The sequence below is a fragment of the Pipistrellus kuhlii genome, unplaced genomic scaffold, assembly GCF_014108245.1.
Source record: "Pipistrellus kuhlii isolate mPipKuh1 unplaced genomic scaffold, mPipKuh1.p scaffold_m20_p_1, whole genome shotgun sequence".
Classification (NCBI taxonomy): domain Eukaryota; kingdom Metazoa; phylum Chordata; class Mammalia; order Chiroptera; family Vespertilionidae; genus Pipistrellus; species Pipistrellus kuhlii.
Window position 1 is genome coordinate 15,401,096 of NW_023425404.1, and position 27,829 is coordinate 15,428,924.

Consider the following 27,829-nt stretch of genomic DNA (forward strand, 5'->3'; position numbering starts at 1 on the left):
TTAAGCATCTCCATTTATAAAATAAAAATAAATAGCCCTGGCCACATGGCATCACATCCCTCTAAGCCCGAGCCAGTTTCAAAGACAGAAAAGTGCTCATTTCTTCAGGTAGACCCGTTCACTTCATATTCCCTGGTAGAAAGGGTAGAGGGATAGGAGAGCAGACCAAATAAATAGACTCATTCTGAGATCCCCAACTCCCCACTACCACCACCACCACCTCCTGCTAAGGATGTACCATGCAGGAAGCTGTGGTGCCCAAGCACCTCTCCTCAACTGGGCAGAGATGTACACAACTCACCTTTGCATCTGCCTCGATGTACCACACCCAGGGCTGGGTCTCTGCACTTGGCTCGCTGGTACTCGCACATGGACTCATAGGACCGGCCGTCGGAGGCACAGATGGGTTTGGGTTGGGTCCTAGAGCAGTGCAGGTTGCACTGAGGGTCACGGTCACTTATGAGAAACTAGATTGAAAAAAGTGAAAGGGTACAGAGGTTACTCTTGCGAGAAAATTAGGGACGAGCCCATGACTTATAATACTGATTTACTTAGCAAGTCCAGAATAAATCCAGAGTTAGTACTAGTAAACCCTGGTGTGGAAGAGAACTGAGCAGCCACAAAGTCTCACCAAGGAAGGCACCTGTGCTGGGTAATTCCCCCCCAAGATCTATCTCATCAATCCTCACAACAACCCTAGGAAATAGAAACCGTCTATTTTGTAGATAAGGAGACGGAAGCTTAGAGAGAGGTAACTTGCCCAGAGTTACAGAGCTGTAAGTGGTGCATTTGATGGGCCAGAAGTCAAATCAAAGCTTTTCCCACTGCGACATCCAGCCTTCCCATCATGCAGAATACCAGTCCTCTCTTTCGGTACCTCCCCAAATTAGGAACTCCCTTGCCATCTCTAAATTCCATCTTTGGATAGTTTTGTTTATTAGAAAGTACTAGTGAGCCCCAAATCTATTACTCTTTCATTTCGGCCCACTGCTCTCTGGCAGAATACAAGCTACATGATTTTCTATGAGTAAGATTTTAAACATAATAATAATAATCAGCTTGGAAAATGCTGAGTCAAGCAGGTTTCTTTAGGATTTCTCAGACACTTTGAATACATCCTCATGCATTGTGAATCTCCAAGAGATAACAGTAAATTAAAGTTTGCTGCAAACTGCCCTAGTCAGTTTGGCTCAGTGGATAGAGTGTTAGCCTGAAGACTAAAGGGTCCCAGGTTCGATTCTGGTCAAGGGCATGTACCTTGGTTGCAGGCACATCCCAAATAGGGAGTGTGCAGGAGGCAGCTGGTCAATGCTTCTCTCTCATCGATGATTCTAACTCTCTATTCCTCTCTGTAAAAAATCAATATATTAAATATATTAAATTAAAAAAAAGATTGCTGCAAATTATTTGTTATTCTTCCCATTGAGCTGTGGAGTCTAATTCCCTCCCCATGAATCTGGGCTGGCCTCAATAACCTACCTACCCAATAAAATGCTGAGGCAGTGATGTCTGGGGATTTCCAAGCAAGTTCATACAAAATCTTACCGCTTCCTCCCAGGCCTCTTGCAACACTCACTCTGGAGGAAACCAGCTGCCATGTAAGAAGCCTAACAATTCTGAAACAGCCATGTTATGAGGAAGCCCAAGCTACCTTGTGGTGAAACCATGTGCAGGGAGAAATCCCCAGACAACCCAGGCCTGGAGACATGTGAGTGAAGCAACTTCTGAAGAGTCTACCTCCAGTTACTGTCTGATTGCAACTAAAAGAGATGAAAGGAAGTAACTGCGTGACAGACCCCAAGAGAGATGCCCAGCTTATCTCCATCAACCCACAGTACTGCGAGGGATAATAATAAATGGTTGTTTTAGCCATTAAGTTGAGTGGTAGTTTGTTCCATAGTAATAGGTAACCAGGAAGGGGCATTTATGATGATGCATCTCCCAAACTTATTCAACTGTGAACCTTTATCAGTGATCCCCTGTGAACAGGAGGCCATACAATCTACAAGCTCCTTTGGAACAACCCATCATTCCACAGCATGGGCCTTGAGAGCTGGGTCTCCTCTCATCCACCTTCATACAGCAGAGCTCTGGGCACACTGAAGGCTCTTCATCAGTGTGGAGCGAGGGAAGGGGTATCCCGCAATGCATGGCAATGTCATGAGCACACATATCCAGCTGCAGTTGTGCTGGAATTGACTGAATGATCACACCAAGATCACAGGGTACAGGGAAGGTGTGAACACAACCCCTGTTTCAGTATATCTGCAGGCCTTTGAGTGAAGCAAAAAGATGAGACTCGCTGAGCCTTTTTCAGAACAGCAGAGGGAGATCCAGAGGCAGTGCCATTTCCTAAAGGGAGCACTGGAAACAGACGCCCCCCTACTGGAAAGATTCCAAGAGAGCCCAAGCCTATCCATGAATGCACCAACTGCCTACCAGCTGCAAACAGGGAGTAGTATTGAGCCCCAAATCTATTACTCTTTCATTACTCCCTCCCACCCCAACCCACACCCCCAACATCCTGCCTGGTGCTGGCTGCTCAGCACGGGGAGGAAGAGCTGAGGGCAGACAGCACCCAACAAGCTTCGTCAGGTGGATGTGCATCATGGGTCTCCCTTCAGAGGCCCTGAGCTCCACACTCAGAGGTTCAACCTAAGTCTTGCCCAGAGCCCAAAAGGAAATGTACTAAGCGTGTTTCATGATAGAGTCTAATGCTCCAGGATAGAGATCAATAATATATCCAGAGGAAGTCTGTTACCTCCCAGGAAGGCACACAGAGGAGGGATGAGCTGATAGGACAGCAGGAGGGGGCATACAACCGCCAGCCTCAATTCCCCTCAGGTTGCCCACACTTAAAACCTGGTGTCCTACTGCCCTTGGGGACGTTCACATGCTTTTCTGTCCTGTAGAAATCTAACCCCAAGGCCCCTCTCTGGCCTCAGCACTTCCCGTTCTGTCCCCTCCTTGCTGGCTGCTGGTCAGGCACTGGCCTGCGTTTTCCCCAGAGGAGCCACACTGGTTCCAACTCCAGGCCTTCATACACACTGCTCCTGCTCCCCTCTCTCCCACCCCTGCTTCAGACCTCAACTCATGTCACCTCCTCTGGGAGGCCTTCCCTAACTCTCACAGGTGAGGATGGACCTCCTGTATAACCTCTCACACCTCACTTTTCCTTCATGGCTCTTAACACAGTTTGTGTGATGCATTGATTATGTGCTTTGACAAACAATGGAAGCACCAACTCAGAACCCCACATGACAAGGATACTGTCTGTTCTGCCTGTGAACACATTCCCATCATCAGAGCCTTCTGGGCATGCCATTCTTGTGCGAAGAAGCATCCATGTCATGGCATTTCCCACGTGGCATTAGCTCAGAAGAAGCTGTTGCAGGTGACAGGTTGGGCCTCCCAGACTCCCGCCCCCTCTCCCCCCAGAACCCCCACCAGGATCCCTGGGCCTCTTCTCCATCCTCACACTCTAAGCTTTCCCCCTCCCTCCCGAGTTACATGGTGGGCAGCAGTGGGCACAGCTTCCTGCCTTGGCTCCACCCCAGAACTTAAGTTACCTTGAGACTGAGAGGTGTGTCTCTCCCACCCCAATCCCAGCCCCTCTGCCACTACAGCCCCCAGCCTCCAACCGACTGTGTACCAGGGAAAGCGTGGGACCCAAAGGTCTAGCTGAACACAGCACAGGACACAGGAGGCTGCAGGCAGCAAAGCTGGCCTCCCTTCCTCTCTCAGGATGTCTCCCTGAGTCCCATTCCTGATCTGTCTGCCACCTAGAATACAGCCAGACCTGGCTCCGTCATTCTCCCTGGTGAGCAGCAGACGCCGGGCCAGACGGCGGGACCCACTGTCCTCACGCGCAAGGCTGGCCAAGAGCAGGTTAGGGCACTGCTGTCATCACACCACTCGCTCCTTGTCCGTGAAGTCAGGGCTATTTACATGAAACAACGCACTGATTCTTAAGAGCTATTTGTTAGGTTATTGGCCATGTGAATCAGCAGGAGCCAAGGAACAACATGCCCTCTGTTTTCATGATCACACGAGGACGGAAATATATGTACCTTCCAACGCCTGGGAAAACCAAGGGACCCATCCTTAGTCACAGGGATCTGGTAGCCAGACCTGAAGTCTGAAGAGTAATTCTAATAAAAGCTGATAATTATATATTATTATACTTATAATATGCTAACAATTTAATCTTCATAATCACCCTCTGAGGCAGGGTATGTTATGATCTTCATTTTACAGATAAAAAAACTGAACCCCAGAGGGGTTAGGCAACTTCTCCAAGATTACACAGTATGTACATGTCCATGCTGGGATTGGTACCCAAGGCCTAGCTCCAGAACCCTGCTTCTAACCACTAACCCACTATGCCTTTCATTATGACAGAGTGACACAGCTAAAAACAACTCTGGCCCAAGTGCAAAACTGATTCACAAAATCAAAAACTGTTTGTCAAGAACCTACTGTGTGCCAGACCCTAACCTGAAGGTCTAGATAGGACAGCCCTGCCCACTTTAAGCCTAGTGTGAGAACCTCCTCATAGGGGTCTTGTTCGCCTTAAAAACAAACAAACAAGAATAAAAAAAGACAGTTTCTCTTCATACTTCAGGAGGTTACCTTATGGTCTCCCCCTCAGCTCACAGGGGATGTCAGCTGCAGGCGTCACCATGGCATTGAACTACAGGCCATAAATTCGGTTTGGAAACAGCCTCCGCTGGGCCAAAATAGGCGCCACATAGACACCAGAAACCAGCTTAATAACTAGGGGAACACTCTGTCTACAGCAGACAGGTTAAAGAGCTTCAGAAGAAGCTCCACCTGCCTCACACATGGACATCCTTCCGGCTTCAGAAGAGCTCCCAAGAGGTCCCAGCTGGAAATTACTGATCCCTGAGGCCAAGTGAAAAAGTTCCGGGACAGCACAGGGCTCTTGCTAAAGACCATCTTCAATCAACTGTAGCATCTTGTTTTCGACTATCTTAGAAACTGTGTGTGTTTGTGATTGTTAAAAAAAAAAAAAAAAAAAAAAAAAAAAAAAAAGCAATGAGTTCTATAAAATGGAGTTTGGGTAGGATGACTATGCCCTCATAATTATCCCATCAAAACCTCCAGGGCCCCAGGGGTCCACAAACACTACCGTGTTTCCCCGAAAATAAGACATCCTCGGAAAATAAGACCTAGAGCATGGAAAGATAAGACATCCCCTGAAAATAAGACCTAGCACAACTTTGGGAGAAAAAATTAATATAAGACATTGTCTTATTTTCGGGGAAACAGGGTACTTATTTAGCCACCCATTCATCTACCTTTGCATTCAACAAGAGAGTACTGTGAAGAGCCCAGCACTGCAGGAGGCATAGGAAGCAGACCAAAACCAACATTGTCCTGCCCTCAATGAGCTTGCACTCTAGGGCAGACACACAAACAAGACAACATGGCAAAGGAACAGGACACTGAAGGACAAGAGAGGATTTAGTCCTAAGGTCTCTGCAATGCTACAAAACCACACAGTCCTCAGAACTTCCTGTGGAGATGGCCATGTCCTACGTCTGGGCTGTCCACATGGTAGCCACAAACCACACATGGCCATTAAGAACTAAACTGTGGCTACTGCAAACCGAGGGACTAAATTCTTAGTTGCATTCAATTTTAGTTAACTTAAATTTGCACAGCCATATGTGGCCAGTGGCTACCATATTCAAAAGCACAGTTTGAGAGGGGAAAGGAGATAGGCCAACCTCACTGGAATTTCAGATTGGATTGAGGGGGTTAGAGGAGGAGGAGGAAGAAGCAGATTGTGATGATAATTTCCACATCCTGAAACTGAACATGAAATCAGCTCATTGCTATGGGTCAACAGCAGGACAGCTCAAGAGCTCTTCATAGTTCACCTGAAGCCGCAAGATAGATGTTTCCCTCTCTTCTACAGGACCCAGGAGGTACGGGCTAGAAGTCTCCAGCACCAGCGTGTGGCCTGGGTCAGTCCTCTCAGCACACAGACAAAACTCAGTCTGAGTCACCCTGCCGAGAATGGAGCCTCCGAGCCACAGAAGTCGGCTGTGGGCTCAAAAGCAACTGCAGTTGGTGGAAATTTTTGGTGTTGGGCAGAGGCGAGCTGTCTCCCCAGTGAGGCAAACGCTGAGCCATCTCCCTCTGGGGGGAAATAGTATTTTCATTAAAATCCTCACATACATTCCCTTCCCTCTGCCTAACCAAAAGACAACAAAAACAAAATAATTATGTTAAACATGATTGCGTAATAAGAAAGCCAAACAAAAGGGGCTGGAACAACTGTGCATTTGCAAGCTTCTCCCGCCCTCTCTCCTCTTAGGGAGTGAATGATTCCAAAGCAAACACACATTTTGTGGTCTGCTCACATTTGTAAAGTAGGACAAGCACTTGAAATACATATAAATAATCTATCCTTCCTACTGTAGTAGCAAGCTACCGACGGGGGGGAATCCTTCATCATAGAAGAGATGGGGATAAAGGAAATCAATGTTAGGCCAACAATCCCTTCTGCCTGAAAGGCACACACGCCAGTCTGGGCCCTGCAGCCTCCAGCAGAGCAGAATGCAAACCCTGCCACAGCTTTTGCTCAGAGACCACTCCAATACCACAAGCTGTGTTAGGTTTGACGGACTGCCAAGTTTCCATGACAATGTAGGGAACAACAAAAGCAGCCTAAGGTTCCATCTGGGAGACGTTTGATTCTTTGCAGTATGGAGTTGGTTTCACGGTCTTCACTTCCACCTGTACCATGCTGACTTAACCTGTGTCTAAAATTCTACACAGGCATTTTTCTGGTAACATGCACTATCTCTGCATGTTTCCCAGGTGTAGAAGTTGGTGTAGGAACCATAATAAGCAACCGGGGCACTGGCCCATCACTGTGAGACAGCCACAATTTGTAGTAGCAAGTAGCCTTCCTCTTTATGATATCAGACTCAAAAACCACAGACCAAACTCAACTAATTTGAGGGTTTTTTGTTAATAAACTCAAATGTAACACAGCTTTAGGGACTCACTTAGCTATTGCTGCAAAACAAACCAACCCTAAACGTAGTGGTGTCAAACAACGATTTGTGATTTCTCTCAATTCAACAGGTTGGCTGGGCTCAGCTGGGAGCTTCTTCGGCTCTACGTGGGGTCTGCTGAGATTACACTTTGCTGCATTCAGCTGGGAGCTTGGCTGGGGCTGAAACATCCACGAAGACTTCCCCCTCTGGCTCAGTTGGGGTGGTGGAAATGGCTGGGGGTCTGGCAGGGCCTCTCTCTCCAGCTGGCTTCCCTCTCATCCATGATGACTTTATTCAGTCCTTTATCTCTTGCCGAGATGTTTGACTCTTTGCCCCCAACCTTTCTTCCTCAGTCAAATTCAGATTCCATACAACCACCGAGGTTACCATCCTAAAAAGCAAATGCTTTCATGTTTTAAACACCACCACTAGCTTCCTTGAACCTGCAGCTGTACTGTGCTCATACTTCTGTCAAAGCCTCAACATGTGACATTATCATTCATGTGTTTACATGTCTAGGAAAGACTCTCTTATTCCTCTTTCTGTACACAGGGCCTCACCCTGCCTGATCAACAGCGGTTGTTCAATACCTATTTGAAGAATGAATGGGTGGCTATCAATCCTTACCTAACATATATCCTAGATAAGAAACTCCTTTTTGAGTCACTTACTAAGAAAAGAGATATTCTTTGTCCAAATACCACCAAAAGCTTAAAGCTCTCCAATGCAGTAAGGAAAGCAGGTTGTTCCTTTTTTCCTTTCAAGAAACATCTATTAGATAAGGGAAACCATAAACACCCTATTTTCCCCTTGAAGTAAAGCCACTGAAGAGAATGTACCAAAGTGGCTGAGACAGTATCCATACATCATGCACGTCGTCACTAAGTCACCATGGAATTCCCTCTGGAGGAGGCCAGCTTAGCCTGAGAGCCACCTCCCACTGCCTGCAGGGAGCCTTCCCACCACCCTGCAGACAAGTCTTGTCACCCATCAGTCAGGCAGTAATCTGAGATGCCCGGGGTGGCTGAACTGAACTGAACTGAGTATAATTTAACAGCCAATGGGATTAGCACTCTGGTTTTTCTGACAGCTACCATACGCATGCATTCCAGTAAGAACAACAGCCAGATAATAAAATGGATTCATTTATATGTCAGATTTTTCACACCCTGATTTCATTTTTCCCCCCACAGAATTAAGATTTGTAAATAACGGTGGGCTTCCCAGCTCCGTCCACAAATGCCTGTTTGGAAGGAATGGGGAGGGGAACGTGTGCCTGCTGAATAGGGAGCAGTCACAGTAAAGGATCCTGGTGCCTGGGCCGTCAGTGGGGCAGAATACCTCAGCCCCACTGCCCTGTCCTGCCTGCCTCCAGGCCTGGCACATGGTGGTCCATCTCCCTGGACTGCATCCATCTCATACGCTCCTGTTCACCCTTCTGATCTCAGAGCACATGCGGCTTCCTTGGGACATTTACTTCCCAAAGAGGCCGGGACTTCTGCAAGGAGCCAGCACACACCCTCTGCTTCCCCCTGTGGCCTTTGTCACACTTGTAATTAAAGGGCTAATTGTTCCATTATGCTTTTTGCTCTTCCTCCCCACTAATCCATAAACTCCCTGAAGCAAGAACCAAGATCCACTGGTGCCACACTGCTGGGTCCCCAGTGCCCAGCAGGGCCTTGCCCAAAGGGGTGCTTGACCAGTATTGACTGAAAGGAGGAGGAGGAGGAGAAACTGAGGCTCAGCCAGGTTGAGCGAGCAAGTGGTAGAGCACACCTTCGGCCTGCCTGTGAGGCCCAGGTTCTTCAGTCATTAGGCTGAAGCTCTATCTACTGAGCCAAACCAGCTAGGGCCCAGCTCAAGTTTTTAAACTCAGGCACTACAAAGCTTTTCTGGGAGGTAACTCCGCTATTGAAAGGGGGGTGTTCGGAGGGGGGGGCGGGGAAGGGAGAGACACTCCTGGAGTCTGCACCTGGAACAAAAAAGAGAGAGCACATTCCAGACATGGAGCCTCTTACTCTCCCACCAGGGACCGGCCGCCTCTGGGCACTTGCTTCCTCATCTGCAAAAGCGAACCGTGGCCTTTTCCTCCGGGGCCGCCCCTTTGGGAACGGAGAGCGGTTTCCCCTTAAACCATCACTCACCCAGCCACTATCTAATCCATCATCAGCACTGAGAACCCACACCCCTGCTCCTGCCAGCTCGCCCTCACCCTCCCCTGACCCCGAAGCCACTGCATTTACACAGGTGCAAAGGGGCGGCCGGCGGGGCTGGAGCGGGGCTCCTGAAGATGGAGGAGGGCAGATAAGGGAGGTCAGAGGGAAGGCGCGGCCCGTACCACACGGCTCTGCTCTGCTCTTCTTCCACACACCTCCGCGGCCAGCCTGACAACAGCACGCCCGCTCGATTAAAGGGCTTTTCACGCCGCTGAGGGAAAGCAGACGGCCCCCTCCAGCTGTTCGGCAGCTGGAACCACTTCTGTTGTTTTAGCCAGGAGAGGCCTGACCTTCATCACCCCTCCTATCCCCTCCCCAAGGGAGGAATTTAGTGGCCACCTACCCCATCCACCCAGCTCTCCTCCTCCGCTGGGCCCCCCACAACCACGGGGATGACAGGTCAGGGTCCGGGGGAGAGGCTGTCTTACTCCAGGTGCCGTTCTAGGGAGGGGGGGAAGCTGCGGTTATGGAGTGGGTTAGACAAAGCAGCTGGGACCCTGGACTGAAACTCACAGACCCCCATCCATGCCTGTGCCAGTCCATTAGAAAGGAGGGTGCAGATAAAGTGTGGGCTAGGGCTCAGGTCTTCAAACTTCCAAAATATGAGGCATTATCCTGAGTGAAAGGAGCCAGGCTCAAAAGGCTACACATGGATGATTGATTCCATTTGTGACAGTCTGGAAAAGCCAACACTATATGGAGAGAAATCAGACCAGTGACTGCCAGGGACTGGAGGGGGAACAGGGGGTGTTCTCTGTCTTGATTATGACAGTGGTTATAAAACTATATAAAGCTGTTAAAATTCATGAAAGTGTGCACTTAAAAAAGGGTGAATTATACGGCATGTAAATCGTATATCAATAAACAAAACAGAGAAACGCATAACACTCGCGAAAAATAATTCCAAAGAATGTTTGTTTTGAACAGCAGACCTCCCATAAGTCCTCAGAGAGGTTTCTGGAGATTTCTCTGCCCACCCCCGCCAATTACCAGGCATCGTGCTAGGTGCCGTGGGGGTTACAAAAATAAACAACGGAGGCTCTGCCCCCCAGAGCTTGAGGCAGGGACTGACATGTGTACAGTTAACTCCATAGGGACCACATGTTCAAAACCAGCAACGAGGAAGCAAAGCCTAAGTCACAAACAGACAAAAGGGTAGAACATTTGAAAATGGGATGCCAGGAAGTCTGAGATGGGAGGTGGCTAACTCTTTAAAAATTGAAGGGGAAGAGAGGGGAGGGGAAGGGAGGAGAGGGTCTTGGGTTCCCCAGGGCTGTGCTGAGTGCTGGGACAGAGCAGCTGGCCCTGTGTCCTGTGGGGTCAGAGTGAGAGGTTAATGCAGACTGGACGGCCCAGGACTTCTCTGAGATCCATAAACTGGTCCATAAAGGATCTCCATGGGCAGAAAGGGACGACTGAAGGGCATCCTAAGCCAGTGGTCGGCAAACTGCAGCTCTCGAGCAACATGCTGCTCTTTGGCCCCTTGAGTTTTTAGCAAAGGTCAGCTTAGGAGTACCCTAATTAAGTTAATAACAATGTACCTACCTATATAGTTTATGTTTAAAAAATGTGGCTCTCAAAAGAAATTTCAGTGGTTGTACTGTTGATATTTGGCTCTGTTGACTAATGAGTGTGCTGACCACTGTCCAAAGCAACCGCAGCAGGTATACTAAAGTAAAGAAGCATACTCATTTCCGAAGAGAGTTTAGATATGACCATTTAAGGAGAAAATAAGGCTCTAGGGCCAGACTGGGGGTGAGATCATGGAGGATCTTGAACATTCCCAGTTGTCTTTTTTTTATTAAAAGACCTGGAAGCCAGCAGAGGAAGTAGAAGACAAGATCAGACCTGAGCTTAAAAATCTCTGGCAGGAGCGTGAAAGTCAACAGAGCGGCCGCTCGGAGGCCACGCAGCTGAATGAAGTGCAGGAGGAGCGGAGAAGGGGGACCTGGGCCAGGGCAGTGGCCGGCTGAGGCCATTGGGTGAGACAAAAGCACCAAGAACCAAACAGCCACCTGCAGGGCGTGGGGCAGCTGCCGGGGGCGGTGGAATGTGTTCTCAGCACAGCTTGCAGGATGCTCACGAGGCTGGGGAGGGACGGGCGGGATGCCACACGCATGTTGGCAAGGAAGAAGAAATGGAGGGCACGTTGAAATGAAAATATTTCTTTGAAACAAAACAAACAAAACTGGAACAGATTCATAGACACAGAGAGCGAACTGGGGGTTGCCAGAGGGGGGGGGGGGTTAGGGGACCAGGTGAAAGAGGTGAAGGGATTAAGATGTAAGATTGGGAGTTACACAATAACCATGGGAAGTAAGTAAAGCATACGAAATATGGTCAATAATATTGTAATAACCACTAGTATGTATGGTGCCAGTTGGGAACTGAACTATGGAGGGGAACACTATGTAAAGTAGATGGTTGTCTGACCACGAAGCTGTACACCTGAAACCAATGGCAAAATAAAATGGAAAGAATGTTTAACTTTAAAATATATATGTCTTTGACTAAGTGGAGTCCTTCAGCTTAAAAACTATTGAGGTTTCAGTCTTCCTTGCTCACCAGCAGGGCATCAGGCGAAAGCACCTGTTTTGTTTCCTGCATGCAGTCCCGTCACTAACTAGGAGACAACAGAACTCTCCATCGAGGGCCACTTACCCGTCCCACCTCCCACCCCTCAAACTCTGCCACCACAGTAAATAAAAACTCCTCCCACCCCACCTCAAATACACAGTGTGCTGCCCTAGCAGGTTTGGCTCAGTGGATAGAGCATCGGCCTGTGGACTGAGAGGTCCCAGGTTCAATTCCGGTCAAGGACATGTACCTTGGTTGCAGGCACATCTCCAGTGAGATGGGGAGGGGAGGGTGCAGGAGGCAGCTGATCAATATTTCTATCTCATTGATGTTTCTAACTCTCCCTCTCTCTTCCTCTCTATAAAAAATCAATAAAATATATATTTTAAAAATACACCAGTATGCTCTCCAGGACCCAGATTTCTTCAATTCTCTCAGCCCACCAGCACTGGGGGGAAAAAGGTCAAGTTGATGGTATTAACAAGAAACAGCACAGTGGTCTTGTATTTGGGGTGTATTTAAGAGATGTTGGGTTACAAGGGGGAACTCAGAAGGAGTTCAAAGCAAAGAGAACAGGGAAGGTGTTCTTAAGTACCTGTTTGGATGTGCCCTTCAGCCCAATGACACCCTGGTTATAAGGATTTTCTGAATTTTCTCTCTCCATCGGGCTAGTGGCTCCTTCCAAGGAAACCCTGAACTCTCCCACAGGCTCCGCCCAGGACATGCTCCAATGGGGTATTGCTAAGATTGGAATTCTTTAGCATGTCACTGAGCATCCTGGCTAGTGGTGATGGGACCAGAGATTATTGCTGCACACCCTGGCCCTGCCCCCGCCATACTCTGCCCAACCATCACTAGTAGCAGTTCAGATCAGTTCATGCCCAGCGACAGGTGACATGTGACATTCTAACTGGGAGGGTGAGTGAGGAGATTGCTCAGGAATGGGACTAATGACTTGTAGGAGGGATGACTGGGGTTGGTCCTGACTCTGCTGGGTGCTGGCGGTGACTTACCCCCTGTGGCTAGAAGGACAAGGTTCCAACCCAGAATTGTTTTCACAGGAACTTGGTGAGATTCCGGGCAAATGAGGAGGTACAGCATCTGAAAAGGTGCTCCAGAGGTTCGAGACCACTTTGAGAGATTCTAGGCACACAGAGAACTATCTCTGGGCTTAGGTGACAGAGACACAGAAACGAGGCAGGTCCTTCTCCCCACCTCTGCATGATACCTAGCCCTGCCCTGGCAGCAACAGCAATAGCTTTGGCGGCGGCAGGACACAGTTCCATTGGCCCAGACTCGGTGTTCTCATGATGAGCATTGCCAGCAACGAGGTTCCTCTGTACACAGGGGAAACAATGACTAGCTTGTGGAAATATTTAAAGCACCCCAAAGTAAGGGCTCAGGGGAACTGCTATTTGAGCAGATGAGTCATTGTAATTTGGGAGTAAAGGTAAATGTGGTACCATTTTGTAATCACAGAAAGAAGAGGCTCAGAAATACCGATTCCAAGAACAGATGCTAATAGGTGTGCAGGCCCACACAGCAGGCTGTGGGAGGCAAGACAAGCAGCCCCCCAAATCAGGAAGAGTTTGCAAAGGCCAACCAAAGATCTGGAGATCAACTTTCCAATATGGGGATATCGGACATGGTTGTCAGGCTCCAGGGCTGGTCAACAAAATGCGAGAGGAACTCACAATGTGGCTGAAATGAAGCTAATCACACTTGGCCCAGAGTAGGGTGGAGACTCTGAGGGGGTAGGAGTTGGACAGCTCCTCCCCCCATCCCTATAGAAAGGGCCAGTCATGAATCTGTTCATGAACTGAGGCATGCGTGTGTTCACTGTATGGACAGCTGCACATCCGTGTGCACGCACACACTCGCAAGTATTGTTTGGGAGGCGCAATCACTAGCCCTTGTTCAAGAATATAAGGTCATCCCTGTCCAGTATTGCTCAGTGGTTACAGTATCAGCCCACACACTAAATGGTCTTGGGCTCTATTCCAGGTCCAGGGCATGTACCTGGGTTGTGGTTTGTTCTCTGCCCCCAGTCAGGGTATGTGCAGGAGGCAACCAGTCAATATGTCTCTCTCATATTGTTTCTCTCTCCCTCCCTTCCCTTCTTCCCTATCTACCTACCACTCTCTTTAAAAGGCAATGGGGAAAATACCCTCAGGTGAGGATTTAAAAAATAATAGTAATACAGGGTCAAGCACTTTGAAGGAGAAAGCTGGTAGCTAAGTTACTGGCAAGAAAAGAAAAAAAAAAAAAAAAAAAGGCACCGGAAGTCTTTGTCTTCCTCTCTGCCCTGACAGATGCAAGTCCTTGGACACCAAAGTATGTTTCCAAACAAGGTGAATGGAGACTCCATTTGGTAAACCTCACAACACCCAGAGACACCATGACCATACACTGCTAGTGCCTCCCGCAGCAGGCCAGCTGTGCCAGGTGAGCACTCAGCCTCAGCCTGCTCCCGGCCCCCACCCTCACACCAACAGCCACAGCATCCTGGGTGACCACAAGGTCCCAAAGCCCCTTCAGGACTGAGCCCCTTAACGGAAAGACAGACTCGTATCTTGGCCAAGACTTCTTTCTTATCTCGCTAGGAGGGCCGCCGTTAGCCCCACCAGTCCACCCCTCGGGATTCTCAGTGCTGCTGTAGTTGCTTATCTGACCTTAGAAGATACTTGTCCGCTCAAATATTTTGCAGTGAGTCCTCCAGCTGCTACCAGTTACTCTCCTTTTATCAACACAAAGCGGCCCAAAACAGCCTCACCACAGCCCAACCATGATAAAAAATAAAAATAAATAAATAAAAACGTCCAGAATTTAAACACAATAGGAAGAAGAGACAGGAGAAATTCACCTTCCCCAGACTCTAGGAATGAAGTCATGGACCCATCATAACTAGAGACATTGGTATACTTTCAATGCCATGGGATTATCACGAAGGCAGATGTCATTTTTATGTCTGTTTCATTTGGGCAAAACACTGTGGCGTGTATATACACAGAGGCTCATCTTCCTATCCACTTTCTCAGAGGGGCAATTTACATGGACAAGGGGTATAACAGAGGAAGAGATGCTTTATCCGTAGCACTTGAGGAAACTCCCTCCCCTACAGTACTACGCCCCGAGGATGGACGTTGGGCAAGTAGAGACTAAAACAAACAGAAGAGGAAATCCCAGTCTTGCTATGTCTTTGAATTGTGTTAGGGCTGTGTGTGCTTAGACTGTGTTTCCTTTGATTGCCATTTCCACTGTCATCTTGAGATCCTGCTGTACTGGAGGTGGACTTCCGATCATGAAACAGAGCATAAGCATTCATGCCTCTGAGTGTGTGAGCACACACACACACACACACACACACACACACACACCCCTACTGACAAAAGAGAAGAAGAAATAGTTTGGTCCAGGTGGGACTGCCGTGTGCCATAAAAGCTGGTGCTGTCAGCCCATCTCAGGCTGAAAATCCCCACTGCATCGTGCAGACAAGGATTAATTACTGCTGTCCAGAGCCCAGGCTCATGTCTTACTTCACACAGGGTGAGGCTGTTCTGGGCAGGAGGGAAATCCTGTAGACCCAAACTGGGTCAAGGAAAAGTAAATAGAAAGAACCATGTCAAATCCTACAGGCAGGAATGGGAGGTTAGTGGAAAACCAAAGCTAGCCCACTCCCAAGGCAGAGACAAAATGGTCCTTCCATTTCCCAACTTTCTTAGTTCCTGGACACAGACAGTCTTTTTTTAAAAGATAAAAATCTGTGTTTGACTTTTGAGGATCTTTTTCTTCTTTGCCAGGCCATATTTGCCAAGCACACCCTTCAAGCCATATTTCCCTGGAACACTAGAGCTGATGGAGAGGACATCTACTTTGCAGCAGCTCCCATTTGGGAAGCAAACGAGACAAGAGGGCATGGCTGAGTCTGCTGGGGAGAGCCTTCAGAGCACACCCCAGGCCTGGGCTCTAAGACGTGGCACTAAACACTTTTATTCCAGGCTCCAAAGGCATTCTCAAGACTTTTTATTGGCCAATGAAATGCTCACAATACAAAGTTAAATAAAAGCAGACTATCAAGCACATATGCATGTATGTATAGACAGATACGATACTAGTATATATACATGCATTTATGCATACACATAATACATAAATGTACACATATATGCATATGTATACTATATCTTCCTTCCGCTCCAGAGAAAAAGCAAAATAGAAGGAAATACACCAAAATGTTAACAGTGGTATCTCTACAAGGTAGGAACACAGATGGGTTGGCTTGTTTTTCCTTTGCATTTTTCTTTATTTTCCAAGTTTCCTATAGTATGCACGTTTTAAGAGGGTTGAGAGTGAAGCACGTACCAAACTCCAAATAGACTGACCCGGACCTGCCTCTTAAGCAAAGTTCCCCCAAGCTCTACCCTGGACTCTGGTGTCACCTGAGGAGCATGGAAGACCGAGAGCCAGTGGCCCATCCAAGGCCAGGATTGGAAATGGGAGGGGAAGAGTGTCTTCCTCTTAGCTTCTTTATCTCCTGAGACTGATCAAGTGTCCTGTTCTTCTGCATCACACACCCTGGCAAAGTGGGCACAGAATAACCCAGTAACTTTCCACAAGGTGCCACACGGGGCCTTGTGATAACTCTGCAGCCTTTACCCGGCAACGGCCTTGTCACCATGTCGTCTCCCTTTCACTTCAGACAGCACAGCCATGGAGTCTCCAGCCTTCTCTGGGACCTTTCCCACAGCCACAGTTTGGTTCAGGCCATTTAGACTAATGTTCCTCCGGATGACAGGGCTCACCGGCAGCATTCGGCAGCCTTTCTTTCATCAGCCATCAGACTACAGGGGAGGAGGATGGCGACTGTGGTCTTCTGGGCGAATGGGAAGGAGTGGAAATCACATGGCTGAAAAGAAGGCCTTGGAGGACAAGCTGCTCTAGCTCCGGGTGTGGGAGGGAAGCGGAGGGTCATTCCCATCACCCCTGAAGATGCCTTTAGAACAAAAATGCCCTTGCATTTAGTTCCTTGCAAAATAAATCAAAATCTGCAGATTTTTGTGTCTTGGCTCCACAACTTGCCACATTCATTCACGGGATAAATACGTATGAACCTCTCTGCGGGCATGGTCCCTGCCTTTGTGGGCTGCGTTGAGTTTACAATCCTATTGTTCCTAGGCCACATACAGATGACATCCTTCTAGACAGAGCTGGGTCCCAGGCACAGACCTCAGTGTAGGAATAAGCCACAGCGGGATATGCCACCACATGTGGCAAATTCCTTGGGGAAGGTGCTTCTTGGCCTGAGTCACACACAGGTGCCCCCCACAGAAGGAAATGCCATTGCAGAGCTGATCTAGGAAAACAGATCGACTCTAAAGAGAACCCAGAAAACTCACTGGACGAGAGACTCCTGAGGGCCCCCGACCACCTCCCGATGCTGCTCAAGTTAATCAGAGGCCTCAGGCTGAGTCCAGATCCTGGGTGACCACCCACAGCCAGGCCCCCAGGAGGACAGGGCTAAGGGAGACGTGCTGGAGCACTTGCTCTTGCATAAGAAACTTCCAGAGAAGGCAGAAAAAGACAACTTCCACGTTGCCCTTTTATACCTCAATAGAGTATATCCTCCCAAGTGCTGGTGTATTTTAAAGCATTTCCAAAGAAGATGCTTAAAACAGAAGCCTCTTTGCTTGAAATAGATTCTCCATGCCAGATCTAAATCTAAATCTGCTAGGGAATCGGTAATCATCAAAGCACTGTATTTTAGTGCAGAAGTTCCAAGAAAGAAGTCTATATTGACCTAACCTTGACTATAAAGCACCTAAATGCACAGCTAAATTTTAAAAGCACTCTGAGAGTCGAGGGGACAAGGCCATAGCAACAAATACATCTGGAGGGGTTCTCATTTATTGCCAGGTACAGTACAAGGCATCTATAATATTATAATAAAGAGGTAATATGCTAATTAGACCAGGCATCATTTCGGACATCCTTCCTGATGAAGCTTGGCCGCAGGGAAGCCAGCGCAGTCCTGGGTGCCTGCAGGCGGCCGGAGGAGGGAAGCCTGGGTCCCAGGTGCCAGAGGGAAGCCAGTGCTGGCAGCCAGGAGAAGAAAGGCCTACTCTTGCACAAATTTTCGTGCATCAGGACTCTAGTTTTACATAAAATATATTAATTGATCCTGTCAACAATCCAAGAGGTAATACTTTGCATCCCACTTTGCAGATAAGAAAACAGAGGCTCAGAGAAGTTAAGCAATTGCTTAAGGCCACACAGTCAGCACCCCAACCCAGACCTGTGATTCTAAACTATCCCAGCCAACAAGGAACAAAGAATCATGTGCAGACTTATAAGAGTTACCCACTGTAGCCTGGGACTATGTAAAGGTTTGGCAATTTTAAAAATTCAGTCTCAGAAGGAGACTTGACTTTGCATGGTGAACTCACAATACAATATACAGATGCTGTATTATAGAATTATAAATTATACACTTGAAACTTATATAATTTTATTAACCAATGTCACCCCAATAAATTAAATTTAAACTTTTTAATAAAAAATAAAAATTTCATCTGATATGGTATGTTCTCACACTATTGAGTAAAGAAAATGTAGACTTCCAACATCCAACCATCACATTCTCACCTCCTCCAGCCCTTCCCCTTAAAAAAATACAGAACAGGAGGGCAGTGAGGAAGAGTAGGATTAAGCAAAGATTCTGGACCCCTCACAGGCCATGGCACCTAGTCACCAGCAGCAATTTTCCCAGAACCCAACACTTCCACCACAGTGGTCCAGCTCCACCCATCTTCCCAGCTCCCGTGGGTGGATTGGGGGTCGTTCTGTCTCTTGGGGAAAGGGGGCTGCTTTCTAACATGAGGTGAAAAATACCAGGGACAAAGTTCAGAGTCAATACCATTCTATTTCTGATGTAGGGGAAAGAGTTGCCCTTATCTATGGGTTGGGGGAGAAGATGGATACCAACCTAACTCAATACCTGATGGTCAGCCAGCAGGGACATTGTTAACAGAGACCAGATCTGAGCCTTTCACAGCACACAGCCAAGAAGCGCTGTTTGGGAAGGTCTTATGCCCCATGCCAGGCAGAAAACACAGGTGTCAAAGCATATACTGCCCCAGTCCCTGGACTGTGGATCTCAGTCAGATATTTCCCTCTGAGTCTCAGTTTCCTCATCTGTTAGACAAGGAAATATGGCAACCTATGAAATACTATCATAGGTTGACCCAAGGACAAAAGAGTAGGTTGGTATTTTAAAGATTCTTCTATTATCAACTAAATCAAGGTTTTTCAAACTGCATTCTATAGTTTCACCTATTCTCACTGAAGATCCTAGGGACTGGTTTGCAAAGTTAAACTTTGGCTATTTTGAGGAGAAGCCACATTTTCTTTGTGTTTTACATTTGCGTGAGTGCCGTTTTTTCTAATTTCATAGTATTTTTCACATTTTCAACCAAAAAGAAGTGGAAAATATTTAAGTTCTAAAAAGTCATAAAAATGTTTAAACGTTACAACTGTTACTTAACTATAGTCAAAAAGTGTCTTTGATTTGCTTTATGGATATAGCAACAATGAATATTTTAAACGGGAGGATAATGTTATTACAAATCTACAATTGACATCTGACCCCATTCTTTCCAATAAGAGTCTCTGGAAGTAAAACAGTAAGATAAAACTGTATCTTGAGGAGTTATTTGCAGCAAAACTATGGTTTTCAGCTGGTTGTTCTGGCCAGAAAGAGAAATAAATGCAAATAGACAGTGAAGAGGCGCTGGCAGAAATCTGGGCCTGAGGTGTTGACAGGGGCCTGGGCTACCCAGTGGCAGTGCAGATGGAAAGAAAGAATCAACTCGGGAGAGGGTGGGGAGAAGATTCTGGAACCAGCTGTCACTATCTTCTGGCTCCAGCCTAGTTCAGTAAATGTGATGTAATTAGGTCGCCGCCTGCATTCCCTGTTCCGGGCCAAGAGCTGCTTTGGGCACTGGGGTGAGTGTCCTTGTCAGGGAGCAAGCTTCAGGAGGCTCTCTCGCCAACCAGGCTCCTCGGGGACCATCTCTCCAGGTCCTCCCTGGAGAGGGAGCTTTTCCAATGCCCAGCCTGGAGGCCAGCCACTCTGGCTCCTTGACCCCATTCCTTAGGGTCTCTAGGGCCCCTCTTCCCAACTCTGACCTTCCAAACTCCAGCCCGGGGACCTTGGGGCTGGCTCTTGCCCAGGAGAAGTATTTGGAAGTGACTGGGTGGTGTTACTCTGCACCCTATCGGCTGCCAACAGGAAAAAGACAGCTTTCCCAAAGCCACGGTTTGGTTCAGGCCATTTAAACTAATGTTCCACAACCGAGGGCTCAGTAGTCCCTGACCCTCCTCCCAGACACACATCCATCTGTCCTCAGGAATGTTTTGGCACAAGGCAAGTGCCGTGTGGACCTCTCAAGTTGGCCCAGCAGCCAACTCATGGGACCTGCTGTGCAGTCACTCTAACCCAGCTGCAGATGTGCAGAGGTGGTCAGGGGCCCCTCCCGAGTGCCAGTCCCTAGGAGGCAAGAGGAGGTGAGAGGCAGAGGATGGAACGGAGTCAGAAATGGTCCAGAAGCAAAGCGGCAGAAGCACATGTGGAGGCTGCAGCCCAGTCTCCAAGATGACCCTCCTCTTGCCTCCTAGGGTGGGGCTGCTCTCTCAGGGACTATGACAGCCACTGGCCAGCCCCCCACCTCCTTCGGGGAGGAGCTGAGTGGCCCTCATTGAGTTCTGCATCAGACCTTACTTGAACCTTCAAAAGCAAGACTATCCCTTGCCCAGCACAGACACCTAGAAGAGATTTCCTTGTAATATAGCTTCCCTCCTCCTTCGCCAGCCCGAAGCCCTGGCCTGCCTCCTTCCACGTCTAACTTGGAGAAATGAGCCCCATGGCTTCTGGCCACACTCCCAATTACTACTAGGAAGTCCCACCTCTGCTTTATCCAGACCCAAGACACTCTTTATTGATTTGCACTTTTCCCCTGGAAAGCATCCCACTCTTCTGGGGACTCGGATTTTTAAAGGAGCCTCCAAGATTCAATGCCCTGTATCCAGGCTTAACTCTCAAATGGCTTCTAGAACATCTCTTTAAAACATGCACCCCAGCGTCTGAGAAAGTGGTCAGTATCGCAGACATTTCTGTGGCCAGTGTACAGCAATGTTTAAGAATGTGGCCTTCAGAATCAGACAGACTGAGTTTTCAAACCCCATCACCACCACTTACTTGCTGTGTGACCTTGGGCAGATCACTTAAACTCTCTGAGCCTCAGCCTCCTCATCTGCAAATAAGAATAATGTCCATTCCATGGACTTGTTGTGAGTTCTAGTGAGGCAATGCATATAAAGCATCTTTGCCCAATGCCTGGTGCTCAATAAATCCTAGCTATGTTTATTAGGGCCATTCCACAGCCCTCAGACCCTAATTGAATCTACGGTAAAGGAAAATAAACATAAGCATAGGAAGCATAGATATGCATGATTTAACTATTTGGGCTCTGAAGATATGTAATAGTAGTAACTATTTACCCAAACAAACACATTAATTGGGCAAAATGGATTAATCTAGATTTTCCCCCAAATTGTTATGAGTGGTGGGGTCTTCTTTCACTTGCACTCTGAAATAAAGATCCTAGGCAACAGAAAACGGGCCCATGGAAAAGAACCCCGAAGGCAGGACACATAGAAAACCCAAGGCCGCACACACACTACCTGCACCAAGGATCAGAAGACCCCTGGAGCCACATTGGTGTTAGCAAATCCAGCTCCGAAGCTGTCTGTGCTGGGCGGGACCCTCGCTCTGGCTGGCTGTGGCCCAGTCCTCCAACACACTGCATAAACCAACAGGGGATTACGCTGACCCAGAATATAAAGATATTGCATTTCCACTTTTCAAAAAAATTGCGATTTGCCAAAATAAACCATCTCTAATACAGACGAGACAAATCTCAAACTAAATCAGAGCTGCACACGAGGAAGCCCACCTGCTCCCCAACCTGGGTGTCAGCTGCAAACATACACAGCCACTTCCAGGCCTTGAGGAAGTCCCTCCTCCAATCTGGGCCTCAGTCGGAAGCTTCCTGGACTAATTGGAGGTTTCTCTTCTCTAAAGCAGGAATCCCACCGCATCAAGCCCAGCAATCCTCCGTGCCTTCCTTGCCCAGTTCCCTGTCACCCTGTCTTCTTCTCCACCCTGACCCCCACCTGGTTATTCCCTCCTGGTTTCCTCAACGGCTCCCTCTTCGCTCACATAACAGGACAGGAGGGAACTCGGTTCCATTATCCCTGGCCGAGGTGGCTTGAAAATCCTGCCACGTATTTGGTTCCAGTGTGAGCAGGGAAGGAGGATGGGTCCTTCCAGCCTCTCTTCAGAAAACCAGAGAACCGCTGCAGAGTGGCTTTGCCCAAGCAGCCCGCACCTCTTCTGAGGTTTTTCTGGCCAGAATGGGAAGTGTCCTCTTACCATTTCACAGAGCCCAGCTCCCTAAGCTGCCAGCCCCTCACGCTCTCAGGCAATCGCGAAGGCCTTCCTATTTGGCGATTAGGGGCCCCAGCACGCACACAGCAAGTGCTCAGATGTCAGTGACTTCCCAATCCGAACCCCTGGCCTGGACCTCCAGCCTTGCCTCCGATGTGTGACACTGCAGCAGCTGGGGGCTGGCCTGCACTTTACAAAGCACATTTTGCATGTGTGTTCTCAACTGGAAAGAAATGCTTAGGCTCAATCCCTCACTTTAGTCTGTACCTTGGACATTTGTTGAATTTACCTGTGCCTCAGTTCCCACAGCAATAAAATGGGCATGATAATGGAATCATCAGCTAAGGATGAAGTAGGCAAAGGGAAGGATCTGTGAAGAATGTAGCATCCTGCCTGGCATAGGTTGAGTTCTTGAGCAATGTTAGCCATTATCATCATTGTAACCATATTCATGTTCTTAGAGCAACCTGTGAGCCCTCCTGGGCAGAGCTCAACTGAGGTCCCCAGAGGTAAAGAAGTGCTAGAACATGGCTTTCAATGAGGTCTTCTTACTGCAACGTACTTTCTACCCTTCAGCATCCAAGAATGGTTATCTGGTGCCAATATATCATTCTGTTCCAGGAGCAACAATGGTGAGCAGGGTAAGCATGGTCCCCAACTCTGCCTTGTGAGTGGCAGTAAGTGTGAAGGGAGGAAGCTGGCTTGGGGCTGGTGGACAGGGCTGATCAGCAGTGTTGGCTCCTGAACATTCTCTCAGAGCCTCCAGGACTAGAGGCCATGAGAGGAAGATACAGCAAGAGAAGGAACCCAAATGTCTTCTGCACCCACTGCCTGGCCATTGAGTCCTGTTTCTACCACTTTCCCTCCCCTGGGCTCTTATGTACCAGCCCAGCAGTCTGCCCGGCCCCAAGGCCTGACCTGCAGCTTGAAGTGGGGAGGATGGTTCAGTCTCCCCTGGCCCCAGGCACAGAACACGAAGATCCAACCTCGCTGTCTCTATGGGGGTGATGGGCCCCAGCACTGAGCCTTCTCCTTCCAAAACCTCACTTCAGAGCACCATTCAGAGCACATGTGTCAAACACAAGGCCCGCGGGCCAAATCCGTCCCGCCAGGCCTTGCAATGTGGCCCGCACCGCGCTGTCATCACTGCACTCCGCTGCGTTTCCATCACAATGACAGTTTATGACTGTTCAGTAAACCATTCGGCCCGCGATTTAGGCTGGATTTTAGATTTTGGCCCCTTCTCTGATTGAGTTCGACACCCCTAATTCAGAGGCTGGACCGGCTTAACAACATGATTGTTCTAAGACTCTCCCTTTAGGAAAATCCTGCCTCTTGTTCTTCAAAGCTGTCATCCAGGAGAACATAGTTCATTTGTGTTTGTTCCCTGGACACGCAATTCCCAGACTTCATCGGGGTTTGGGTAACACCACGTCAGGAGATGGAAAAAAATTTTAAAGGCTGTGATATTAGCCAGGTCCACAAGCCCCAGTGCCAGAGGGTTCCTGAGAGAGTCCCTCATGGGGCATTGAGCAAGTTCCCCGGGGAGGTGTGTCTTCAGGAGGAAAGTACCAGGACACTACTTCAGTGCTCAGATTTTTCCAAATTCGTCTTTTCTTTCCCCTGGTGGTCTGAGGTAGAAGTTCAATAAATGTCCAAGGTTCAGACTAAAGTGAGGGATTGAACCTAAGCATTTCTTTCCTGTGACCATCTGGTGGTCTGAGATAGAAGCAGGAATCTCTGGGTCTCATTTCCTGCTCTGCTTATTTTGATAAGAAGCAAGTTGGAAAAAGAACAACTTCTAACCTACAATGAACTTTCCAGATAGAGCTGCCTGACCTTAAATGGGCCCGTGAAGATTCTAGAAAGCGGGAAGCCCTCATGTCTCTTTGCTCACTGCTCCCACTGTTCATTGGTCAACAAATATTTGAGCCTACTGTGTGCTGGGTACTTTCTTACCGCTGGGGATACAGCCCTGAGCGTGATACACATGGCCCTGCTCTCACAGGCAGGGTCTCTTCATGGGCTGGGCCAGACAAGTACACAAATAAATATTTAGATGATTTCACAGTAAATTTTGTTCTGAAGAAAATAAAACAGCGGGATGGCACAGCAAGTGAGTGGATCTTGTGGTCAAGGAGAAATTGGGGGAGGGAGGGTGAGCATAGATTAGAATGTCAGGAATGAGCTGCCAACACAAAATCAAGGGGAAATCATGGCTCCTCCCCTCAAGAGCCTCCCAATCTAGTGGAGGAGAAAGATGCACAAATATCTGAGCCACATCCTATCTTACCACATCCTGCCTGATGCCAAGATGGGAGAGGATGCGAGAGGGGCAGAGGTCAGGTTATGGAGAATTCTACATGGGCCAGGGTGAAAGTTTGAATTTCATCCTCAGTGCCATGAGAAGATGCTGAAGGGTTTTCACAAAGAAATGGTGTGATTTGATACACTTCTTTTTAAAAGATTCATCCCTAATGAGAAAAGAAATAACCCATTAAAAAGTGAGCCAAAAACCTTAACAGACATCTCACCAAAGAATAAGCACATGAAAAGATGTTCCACAGCCCATGTCATCAGAAAAATGAACCAAGAGTGATCTCTAGATCTTTGACTTGAGAAATGGTTGAGTAATAGTGCCTTCTACTGAGATAGGAAAGTCTAGGGTGGGAGCGGGGGAGGGGAGAAGTTTGCAAGGGAAGAGCAATTTAAGGTTTGTTCATTTACAGAGCTTATTGGACATTGCAAGTAGCTGCTGTTGGCACCCCACCCAAATGCTCTATTCAAGTTGGTGCGCCCATCCACCAATTACTGAAGGCACCGCAGATTCTCTCTGCAGGACTGCCTTGATGAAAGCACCCACCTCACCAGGGGACACCTGGGAGGTTATATGGCCACCCCTGCCGCTCCACCCAGTAGATCAGGCCAATGTTAGACATTACCTGGAACCACATCCTTCCCGTGCCCCAACCCCAGCTTCAATGGAGTACAATTGACAAGTAAAAGTTGTATATATCTAAAGTGTACAACATGATATTTTGACACATGTATATATTGTGAAATGATCACTACAATAAAATTAATATCCTATCCATCACCTCACACAGTTGCCTTCTGTGTGTGAGAACACAAGATCTACTCTCTCAGCAACTTTCAAGTACACATTAACTATAGTCCCTGTGCTCTATGTTAGATTCTCAAAACTCATTCCTCTTATAACCAGAAGTTTATACCCTTGGACCAACATCTCCCCATTTCCCCATCCCAGCGCCTGGTAACTACTGTTCTACTCTTTGGTTCTACGACTTTGCCTCGATTGGATTCCACATGTAAGGCAGTAGCATCACATTCTTGTTTAGCCTCTTTTCCTACCCTATCCTTCTTCCCTCAGTCCCTTTCCCCAGAGAGCATGCCCTCAATAAAGTCATACACCAGAATCCCTGTCTCAGTCTGTCTGCAGCCAAGCAAACACCTAGATGAAGATGTCCAACCAGCAGCTATCATAGGAAGTACAGGCTGGAGATGTAACAGTGAAGCCATGAGACTCAACATCATCTGGGGGGATGAGTACAGTGGAGACAGAAGTAAAGGACCAAGGCACGGGGTAATACTACACCGAGAGCAGGAGGCAGCCAGGAGACTGCAAAGGAAACCCAATGAGATTGAAGGAGAACCAGCAAGTCTTGCATTCTTTCTAGTCTACACCACATCACCCCACTGGGCTTCAGAACCAATGAGAGGAAACACATTTACACGGAAACCATCTGCTGTATTTGTTCAAAGATTTGTTGAGTCCTACTCTGAGCCAGGTGGTGACCTGGTATGAAGGGTGCATGGTAAAGATAGAGACAGCAGGTGAACAAAGTTCAGTGTGACAACCAATGAGAGGCAGAAAATCAGAGGTCAAGTCTGTTGGTTTTCAGTGATCTCCCCTGCCTACTCCTCTCCCCTCCTCTGCGCATAAGCACCCTCTTCCCCACCTAAAACAGAGTGAAGGCTCTGTCCTCATGAGCTGATCCTACGTCAAGCAGGCTTCTTGAACTTTAAGGTCCATATGAACCTTAAAGTGGATTACGTTAACATGCAGATTCTTCTTCAGTAGGTCTGGAGGGCCTGGGATGCTGCATTTCCAACAAGCCTCTAGGTGATGCCAGTGGACCACACTTTGAGCATCAATGTGTAGAGAACTCATTACACCCAACAACAAAGGCCAAGGGCAAAAGCAGGGGGTCAGCCTGAGCCAAGACTTGCCCCAGGTAAGCCAGCTCCTGTGGCAGGAAGGGTTCAGCTAACCCTGAACCATACTCCTGAATTTCGAGCAGCAGCACATACAGATGTAATAATTCATACAAGCCCTGAAGCATGATGGGAAGAGTAAAAGAAGCAGGTAACTTTGTCCATCACTGTGTATTGAGCTGGCTGACTTTATGCCAGGCACTGTGCGAAGGATAGTAAGTGTGTTTTTCAGTCTCTCCTCCCAGCTTACACTCATGTTACCAATGAGAAAGCTCCAGCGATCACATTACTAGCCCCAGACAACACAGCCCTTACCCAGGCAGTCCCACCTAAAGCCTGTCTCTGCTTCATGACAACGGAGCTGCCTCTTCATTGAGCGGACGGAATATGAAGCTTTGAGCTGGGCCACTGCCCGCTTCTGCAGCAGGTCTCTGGATCAGACAGGTAGGAGGTCGGATGATGGAAGCAGGACGGGTATCCCAGGACCACAGAGAGCCTAATCCCCCCAACCCCCCAGCACCTGGCAGGGAGAAGCAAAGGCTTCCTTCCCTTGGACCCTCCCCCATGCTGATGCTTAGCCTGCTGTTTCTGGTTGCTACCACAGAGCACTGGAGGCTTCAAGACTCTCTGAGCCATTTCACAAAAGAAAAGAAACACATGAGAAACATCCATTTGTTCCTTCCCCAGCTGGATGCAGTGAGACCACCCACGTGAGGGCCCAGCCCAGCCCCCGGGAATGCTCTGGGGTTGGAAACAGAAAACTAATAAGATTCTCCTGGGGTTTATGTCGGCCGTCTCCCTCCCCAGAAGACAAAGCCCTGCACAGAGATGGGGTTTCATTCACCTCTCTCACAGACCAGTGCAGAGAGGAAAGGGGGGGCTGGCCTTGTCACCAGGCTGGGAGCCCCGCAGGTACAGGACAGAGCCTGTTACCTCTGAGAACTCAGGTCGCAGAGCCCAGGGACTCGGAACGTGATGCGCATGGTGATAAATATGTTAAATGAATTGATGTCTCCTCTGCTCTGCTGGGAAACTTGGCCCGAACAGAGAAGAAATCATCACCCCAAATCCACAGTGAGTAAGTGGAAATGAAAAACAGTGTGTCCTGAACAGCCCAGGCCTGCTGTGTGAGCGGGGAGGGGTTGCTGGGGAAGACGCTCCTCTCCGCCAGCTCGCTCCCCCCTGCCTTGATGTAGTGACCAAGGCCGAGCTGGGGCTGCAGAGCCCAGCTCGCTCCCCCATGCCCCTGCCCTCCCCAGGCT

General features: G+C 48.4%; 1 protein-coding gene across 9 annotated transcripts in view; it reads right to left on the reverse strand.

Annotated features, from left to right (window-relative positions):
* The window catches only part of SMOC1 (SPARC related modular calcium binding 1), a 138,201-nt gene that overhangs the window by 73,739 nt on the left and 36,633 nt on the right, over nucleotides 1–27,829 (reverse strand). For all 9 annotated transcript variants that reach the window (XM_036432906.2, XM_036432897.2, XM_036432880.2 and 6 more), the window contains exon 2: nucleotides 302–467. In XM_036432906.2, the coding sequence (XP_036288799.1) occupies nucleotides 302–467 (166 nt within the window). The remainder of the gene's footprint in view (nucleotides 1–301; nucleotides 468–27,829) is intronic.